We start from the raw sequence: 8,467 nt of genomic DNA, 5'->3' as shown, positions 1-8,467 counted from the left end.
GATTATATAAACATACCCCTAATGGAGATATTACTCATTTATTTATAAATGTAGTAATGTTTATGTATATTTAAGTCTATAGTATTATATGTTACAGGCAAAGTAGAAAATTGGAGGTTGTACGCAATGCCTGATTTTAGTGGTTTAAATTTCAAAGTAGGAAAAAGTTAACGTTCTTTTGAAACAAAAAAGTGTGCTCAATGATCAAATTTAAGTGAATAAAATATTAAAATTGATTTAACAGAATCTAAATTGATAACGTAATACCTTAGACTACATAAAAAATAAATAAATAAATACAAATCATAGTTATCTGCAGTTATCGAACTGTGTATTATTCAAATTAATTTACTGAATCATATATTTAATTAATTAATAATAATTATTAAATGAATTTTTAAAATATCTTTTTAGATACTTGGCAACTGGAACGAATTTCACAGCGTTACATTTTGAGTTTTTGGCAAATATAGTGCGGGAAACTTGTGATGTTTTGTGGAAAGTTTTAAAACCTTTGGAAATGACAGAAACTACGACAAAAGACTGGCTGGATATAGCTGATGGTTACTACGAAAAAACTCAATTTCCAAACACTGTTGGTGCTGTACGTATATTTATTTGTATACTTAGTGTACCTACTTAGATTAGACTTATGAAACATTATACACGTTATATAAAAACCATATAAAAATATTTAAACGCCATTTAAACACTAGAAAGAAAAATAGTATTTGAATAAATTATTCAATGCTCAAAAAGTATTTTACAGCTCATAACCTAATACAACAGTGAGAACTATATAAATTATTATTTCAATGGATTTTTGTAAAATATTGTAATCATAATTGTTTTAAACATGCATTTTATTGATTATACAATGATGTGTGTTATACTTTATTTATTTTTATAATTTTATAGTTATTTCGGTTATTGTATTACATCTATCAAACATTTTTGACTGAGTGAAAATACTTGAAAATGTAATACAAGTTTTAACATAGATTGATGTAAGAGTGACTCAAAAATTATTCAAATGCATAGGCACATTTTTTTTTTAATAAGTGTTTGAAGTTCAAATACAAACAAATTTATTTAATTGAGCATTTAAAATTAGAATTTTAATAAAACTCGTAAGAATTATCCTATAGGCTGACAAATAATTTCCGTTCGGAAACGTTTTTATTCAAATACAATGATTTTTCAATTTATTATATCCATCACAAAGACGGGGTTCACTCGACAACTATACTACACACAACAGATCGAGTTCCCTGTTTTTTAATTATAACTATTAGATTACTGAGGGAAAAATCTTATCTACTAAAAATAAATTAGGGAAATCGTTCTACATTCAAATTAAATAACATATGGTCTCATCATATATTTGTTTTACAACATTAATGCTAAAAACAATATACTTCATGATTTTACCGAATTTTAAGAAAATGTTCCAAATTTTTTTATTTATAATAAAAATAAATATAAATTTCAAATTTCTATAGCATACTGTATTATATGGAATTAAACTTATTATAGGTGGATGGAAAACACATAAGGCTCGAGTGTCCCAAAAACAGTGGATCGTTGTACTATAATTATAAAAACTTTTTTTCTTTGATTCTAATGGCCATTTGTGATTCAAATTATTGTTTTCGGATCATTGATGTTGGGTCATACAGCAAAGAAAGCGATTGCAACTTCTTCAAAACTTCAACTTTTGGTAAAAAATTGTATTCTAATAAGGCCAATTTTCCATCAGATCGATGTTTACCTGGCGATGAAAATGGAGTGCCACAACCGTTTGTTTTAGTAGCCGACGAAGCATTTGCGCTGCACAAACACTTACTAAGACCGTTTCCAGGCAGAACTTAAAATAATAACAGAAGGATTTTTAATTATCGCTTATCAAGAGCCCGCCAATATATAGAATGCACATTTGGAATATTGTCGAAAAAATGGCGTTTATTTCAATTAAGTATGTTAGTTGACCCAAATGTAGCAGTCACAATAACGAAAGCCTGTTATGTCTTACACAACTTCGTACGACGCAGAGACGGTGAAGACAATAACTTTGAAGACAGTCAGAATAACCCTATGGAAAGTTTAGTAGAAAGAGTAGGTGTTAGAAATTCACAGACTAGTGCAAAGGATGTCAGAGAATACTTTGTGACGTATGTGAATAACCCAAATCACGCACTTGGCTGGCAAAACAAAATTATTGGTAAATAATATCGGGATCATAATATCATGGGTAATCTATTTTTTATTAAATTATTTTAACATTATGTTATATTATATTTATGTAATAAACTTGAATCACTATTCACTAATTCACTATACAAGCCTTTTTTATAATTATATTAATTCCAATTTTACCTTTTTCCATTTTTAATTTGTCGTTCAGCTCATTGTAGTTGTCAACATAAACATTTGCCACATTTGTCCATCCCACGTGGATTACCTGTATATCATGAAGACTTTTTTCCTCTAAATACATAATTATAATTTATAACAACAATTTATTATAGGTAGGAGGTAATTTATAAAATATAAAAAATATTTTTATTAAAATATGTGTATTTATGAAAATCGTGAGTAAAAAAAAGTGCATATTTTATAACATGTGCATAAGTTCATTCATATAAACTATAAAGTACTTTTTAAGTGCATTCCTAATAATTATAACTTGTAAGTAGGTATTATTATTATTTATAAATATATAAATAAATAAATTTATGAATAATCAATGCAGTACTTACGTTTGTTCCAAATACATTCGTTTTGTTGGATTTCAACAATAAATTGTTCAATATCGAACATTTTACAATTTTAATAAAAAAAACGAAATACCTAAATTAATATTAAAATTGAAAAAAGAAAAAATAGTAACGTAACCAATGAATTCCGGCAGAATAGTGTCACCCAGACATCAAGGGAGTATCCGTAGCTGTATTCGAGAGTGTATTTTTAGCACTGGTTTCAACATGACACTACCTGCCTCGGTCTGTGTCAACTTGGCATGATGTTTAAACTTATGTTTAAAATATACTCTCGATTATTATTGAATAGTTATTAAAAATGTAAAATTGGAGCAATGAATTTACGAGTTTTGTGTTCAGGTCTAAATGAGGTTAGCATGTGCGGCTTTGCCCATCCACATTTGTGGGTACCAAGTAAATGGGCTTTCAAATAATAAAAGGTAGAATACAATCATTTTAAACCTAGCTTCAGTGGCCCAGAAAAAATTAACCACACTTCAATCATAATTTTTTAAATAAAATTAACCCGTTCAATCGTAATCACGTCCGCGATCCGCCGCGGACAATACGCTTCATGTGCATATGTCCATTGGAAATACACGGTTTAATTTTATCAAGCGGTAGCGGTCGACCGCCCGAAATTTAAACAAGAGCGGACACAAGCGGTCGTCCGCGCGAATCAGCTGCGTTGTTTTGCTCATATGAATATGCCATAGACATATAAAACAACTAGATAGCCGACTGTGAATTACTGTTATGCCAACAGGGCAATGTTTACATAAAAACTCAATAGATAAGATACCTATATTGATAAGTGATAATAAATAATAATTCAAATAATGAAAAAAACGAATTTCTTTTCATATTCTATTTTCAAAATGTCAACTACAAATTAAATTACATAAAGTAGTAATAAGTACATAATATACAATACTACAGTACAAATATTAATATGAATTTTGTTATCATTAATAAATATTCTTATTAACCATGCGATTTTGTAAACATTGCCCTGTTGGCATATGGCGGCTGACTTCAATATTATCCCGTAGCCGGCTATCTAGTTGTTTTATATGTCTATGGAATATGCCAATTGAATAACCCAGGCTGGTGCACAGATATATAAACATATATATGTTTATATATCTGTGGGCTGGTGCAACTCTATAGGAGCGTTTTGTACCGTATAGTTTTATCGTACAACCACCATTAGCGCTGCATGTCGCGGCGGCGGTCGTGCTGCTGCTCTGGCGGTGAGCGCTCGCTTATTCCGTTAACGGTTTGACTGCGTTAATCGTTATTCTTATTCTGTATATCTGTCTTATTTCTCGTTGGAAGTTTAAAATTAAAATTGTCGTTGGTCAAATGTCAATTATCTTATACACTACACATCTTTAACATCTCACATCTGTGACCTGTGTTGTGTATTATAATACAGTAGTTGTGTATTAATATTTTTAATCGTGATTAAAATAAAGACTGATTAATTATTTTCAAATGCCACCCAAAAATCTATCGAAGTGTGTCGTGAATGGTTGTAAATCAAAAGGTAAGTAATGATTATTATGTCAATTAGTGATGGGCACTACCGAAACGAGTGTCTCATCACAGCAAAATTTTTGGCTGCGTTATCACTTATCAATAAATTTTTACCAAATCAGCTGTTATCATAGATTGAATAATTTTACCGCCAAATTTTAAATATATTATATTACATTATATTATTATGAATTATATTATATATAAAACTTCAATTATTGAATTCCCAGATAATTTTTACATTTATTTGTAGAATGTTTATCAAGATCCCATTGAATTCCCAAAGCACTCACTATCTATTTGTAGAAAGTTTATCAAGATACCCACTAAGTCTAAAAATCATTTCTTGACTGCGCTATTTACTGAGATAAATTCTTTGGTTATTTTGTTTTCAAATTATATTTGTGATTTTGTTTTATTTTTATTTACCATAATGGAATCTGAAATAAAATGTTCAATATGTGACAAAAACTTTACACAAAAAAAAAATCTGAACGCACATTTACGGAATATTCATAACATAGAACCAGTGTTTACCGATTTTTTGTGTGATATTTGCAACAAATACTTTAAAACTAAAAACACGTTGGATACACATATCAAAAAGTTTCATCAAACCAATGATAATGAAGGAAAGAAGAAAGAAACTAGAATAATTTGTCCTAATAGTGAATGTAAAGAACCTTTGTACTCCTATGCTAAATTGAATATTCACTTATCTCAAATACATGGATTTACTGAAAAAGTGAAAGAAATGAAATTTCTAAGCATCCCAGGTAATAATTGTGAATACTATTCGTTTATTTATTTTTTATTATTTACAAATAAAAATCATTAAAAACTTTAATCACAGAATTTGACACATGGAAGAGAGGAGAAGAACAAAAAAGTTTTTCAATGTTTGTTAAGGATAGAGCAATGTCAAAATTTCATGATGGATGTAGAAGACAATATTATTATTGTAATCGTTCATATAACTATGGTAGTACGAATGAAAACCAAGGAAAAATGGAGAAAGCGAGAGAAACTAAATTCATGGGAAGTAATAAAATAGATGGAACTTGTCCATCAATGATGAAAGTTACATATATAGAACATGAAGGGACAGTTAACGTTAAGTTTTGGGAAAATCATTATGGCCATGATCATGAAATTGGTAGAATTAGAATTGACGAAGAAACCAGAACAAAAATTGCTGGTATTACTATACATATTATATACCTATTTAAATTATTATGCATTTAATTTAATTATTTTTACTATATAACTATTATTTTTAACTAACCAATAATTTTTATTTTTCAGCAAAATTGAAAGAAGGAGTAACTTTCGCACATATTATAGATTCAATTCGTGATCAAGAAGTGACAGATGATACTTTAAAACGATCTCTCCTTTTGGACCGTAAAGATCTGCATAACATTTCACGAGACTTCAATATTGATTATGCTACAAAAAAACACAAAAACGATGCAATTAGTATAAAGTTATGGGTTGAAGAGATGAAGACATTAGAAAAACAATGTCCTGTTTTATACTACAAAGGCCAAGATGAGAATGATTGGAACGGAGAACAAGGAGTCTTGGATAAGAAAGATTTTACAATCATTTTAATGACAAATTTTCAAGTAGAACAATTAAAAAAATTCGGCCACAATAAAATTTGTATAGATGGTACTCATGGCACAAATGCATATGATATTCAGTTATATACTATTGTAACTGTTGATGAATTTGGATCAGGTTGTCCAGTTGCGTTCTGTTTGTCAAATCGATCTGATGAGATAATTTTCCAATTATATTTCAATATAATTAAGCATAAAGTAGGTGTTATTAACTGCAATGTATTTATGACTGATGATGCTCCAGCGTTCTATAATGCATGGGTTGTTGTTATGGGATCTGTTGAACACAGACTATTGTGTACATGGCATGTAGACAAAAACTGGAGACAAAATCTATGTAAAATCAGTGGAGGACCCAAAAAGAAAGCATTAGTTTACAAATCATTAAGAATCCTTTTACAAACCACATCTATAGAACAATTTTATAGTTACCTCGAAAATGTCTTACGAGATTTGAAGGATGATGATGATACTAATAGGTTTGGAATGTACTTTGAGAAATATTATTCAAGGCGGCCAGAATGTTGGGCTTATTGTTTTAGGTTGAGGCTTGGGATAAATACGAATATGTATTTGGAATCGTTTCACAAGATATTGAAGCATATATATTTGGAAGGGAAAAGAGTGAAACGTTTAGATAAAACTATTCATGCTCTCATGAAATTTTCTAGAGATAGTCTTTACAAGCGATTGATCAAATTATCAAAATATGTCCCAACTGAAAAAGTTCAAAAAGTCCGCCAAAGTCATAACATCAGTGAAACAATCGAACTGGAACAAATTAAAATTTTGGAAAATGAGAAAGGGTACATAATACACTCATTATCAAATCCTTCCCAACAGTATTATATCATGAAAGTTGGTGAAACGTGTACACAAACGGCATGTTTAAAATGTGAAAAATGCAAAATTTGCATTCATACTTACCATTGTTCTTGTATTGACAATGTCATCAAAGCAAATATTTGTAAGCATATACATGCTTGTGCTCGTAATTTCTATAAACATTTGGATGACAATAATAGTAATTATAAAGAAACAAATCTTGAAGAACAAAAAATCTTATTTGATATGAACACAACTTATACAAATCACTACAAAATTGATCAAAATCTGAAAATAAAACATCAAGCAGAAATTATTTTGGGTCTAACTGGAACAAATTCATTAAGTGATCAAAATAGAATACAGATAGAAAAAAAATTAAGTGAAGTTATTACACTCATGAATGAAGGAGAAAAAATAAAACTTACGCCAGTTGAAGATATCAATGTAACAAAAAAAATTGATAATCAGATTCGGCTCTACTCAACTAAAAAAAAAAGCTGTCATAAAACTCAAATCTCAAAATCTTCCATAAATGAAACTAATGCAATAGTATCTGGATTTGAAGATGTTAATAGTGAGAGTGCTCATGTTCACTGTGCATTTGATCATTCATATGATACAATTTAAACAATACTAATAAAATATATTGATACTTAATAGGTGTACTTATACATAAATTATGATTTTCGGATTTGACTGTGGTATTATTATTTATATGATATATCATTTTATTTCTAGTAAACAATAAATTATACGTCTTGTAAGTAGTAGCAAATAGCAATAAATACTAATAAAATATTAATATTAATTATGATGTATGATAAATAATAAAATAAATTTGACGGTTTTATGTTTGTTCTGTGGTTTTAACTTTTATCATTCAATCTATGATAACAGCTGATTTGGTAAAAATTTATTGATAAGTGATAACGCAGCCAAAAATTTTGTTGTGATGAGACCACAGATATCTATACTGTACTAGACAGCGAACTCCCGTTATCAGGTGAAGCTCACCGTCGATGTAGACGCCATTTTTTCGGGGGTCAAAATATTTCTGCATTAACCTAATGATACAATACAAACATGTGGATTTCGATTTTAAAATGTACTCCTAATTAATACTTAAATATGCCTCATGTGTGTGTTGCGTATGGCTGTCAAAATAGGGCTTCAGCTGGACAGTCATCACATTTTTTCCGGTAAGTGTCCTACCTATTTAAAACAAAATTAGCAATTAAAAAATACTAGTATAATATTCATATTATATTACAACCATAACCTTACTGTATTTTGTTTAAATTATTATTTATTATAAATTAGATTTCCACATTCTAATGAAGAGTTGATGAAGAAGTGGATTAATGCTATAAAAAGAAAAAATTTCAAACCATCACAGCACAGTAGAATTTGCAGTGATCATTTTACTAGTGAAGACTTTCAAATACGCCCAGGTGCAAGTAGACCATTATTAAGATTGGATGCTACTTCATCAGTGTTTCCATCATTCCCATCATACTACCAAAAAGTTAAAAAACATAGAATAAATCCTCTGACGAAAGTTCCTAGACCAGTTAATAATGATACTACACCAGTTATTGAAGGTATTAAAACTGTTTAAAATTTTATCATTATTTTTTTTTTTTTATTAGGTATTAATAATTTTTTTTAGATAATGGTCCTGAACCAGATAATATTTTAATTAATGAGACACAGTCT

General features: G+C 29.0%; 1 protein-coding gene and 1 pseudogene across 1 annotated transcript; both read left to right on the top strand.

Annotated features, from left to right (window-relative positions):
* The first annotated feature begins 435 nt into the window (after window positions 1–435).
* LOC107170980 (uncharacterized) lies at window positions 436–2,229 on the top strand (annotated as a pseudogene).
* An 865-nt stretch (window positions 2,230–3,094) lies between these two features.
* LOC107170979 (uncharacterized) lies at window positions 3,095–7,378 on the top strand. Its single transcript, XM_089215295.1, has 4 exons — window positions 3,095–3,173; window positions 4,823–5,074; window positions 5,152–5,535; window positions 5,604–7,378. Exons 1-4 carry the CDS (start codon window positions 3,095–3,097, stop codon window positions 7,376–7,378), a joined length of 2,490 nt encoding a protein of 829 aa, XP_089071421.1.
* Window positions 7,379–8,467: the final 1,089 nt, after the last annotated feature.

This window comes from Diuraphis noxia, unplaced genomic scaffold, assembly GCF_037042655.1.
Source record: "Diuraphis noxia isolate RWA-SAM2 unplaced genomic scaffold, SU_Dnox_SAM2 contig0001, whole genome shotgun sequence".
NCBI classification, from domain to species: Eukaryota; Metazoa; Arthropoda; class Insecta; order Hemiptera; family Aphididae; genus Diuraphis; species Diuraphis noxia.
The sequence above is the reverse complement of the archived record's forward strand: the minus strand, read 5'-3'. Positions and strand labels throughout refer to the sequence as shown.

What these genes read in the sequence shown, in the direction of transcription:
- LOC107170979 (XM_089215295.1), top strand. Translation starts at nt 3,095, where the DNA reads ATGAATTTACGAGTTTTGTGTTCAGGTCTAAATGAGGTTAGCATGTGC. An exon ending in TCCACATTTGTGGGTACCAA is followed by an intron (nt 3,174 to 4,822) that starts GTAAATGGGCTT and finishes TTCATAACATAG; the next exon opens with AACCAGTGTTTACCGATTTT. An exon ending in GAAATTTCTAAGCATCCCAG is followed by an intron (nt 5,075 to 5,151) that starts GTAATAATTGTG and finishes CTTTAATCACAG; the next exon opens with AATTTGACACATGGAAGAGA.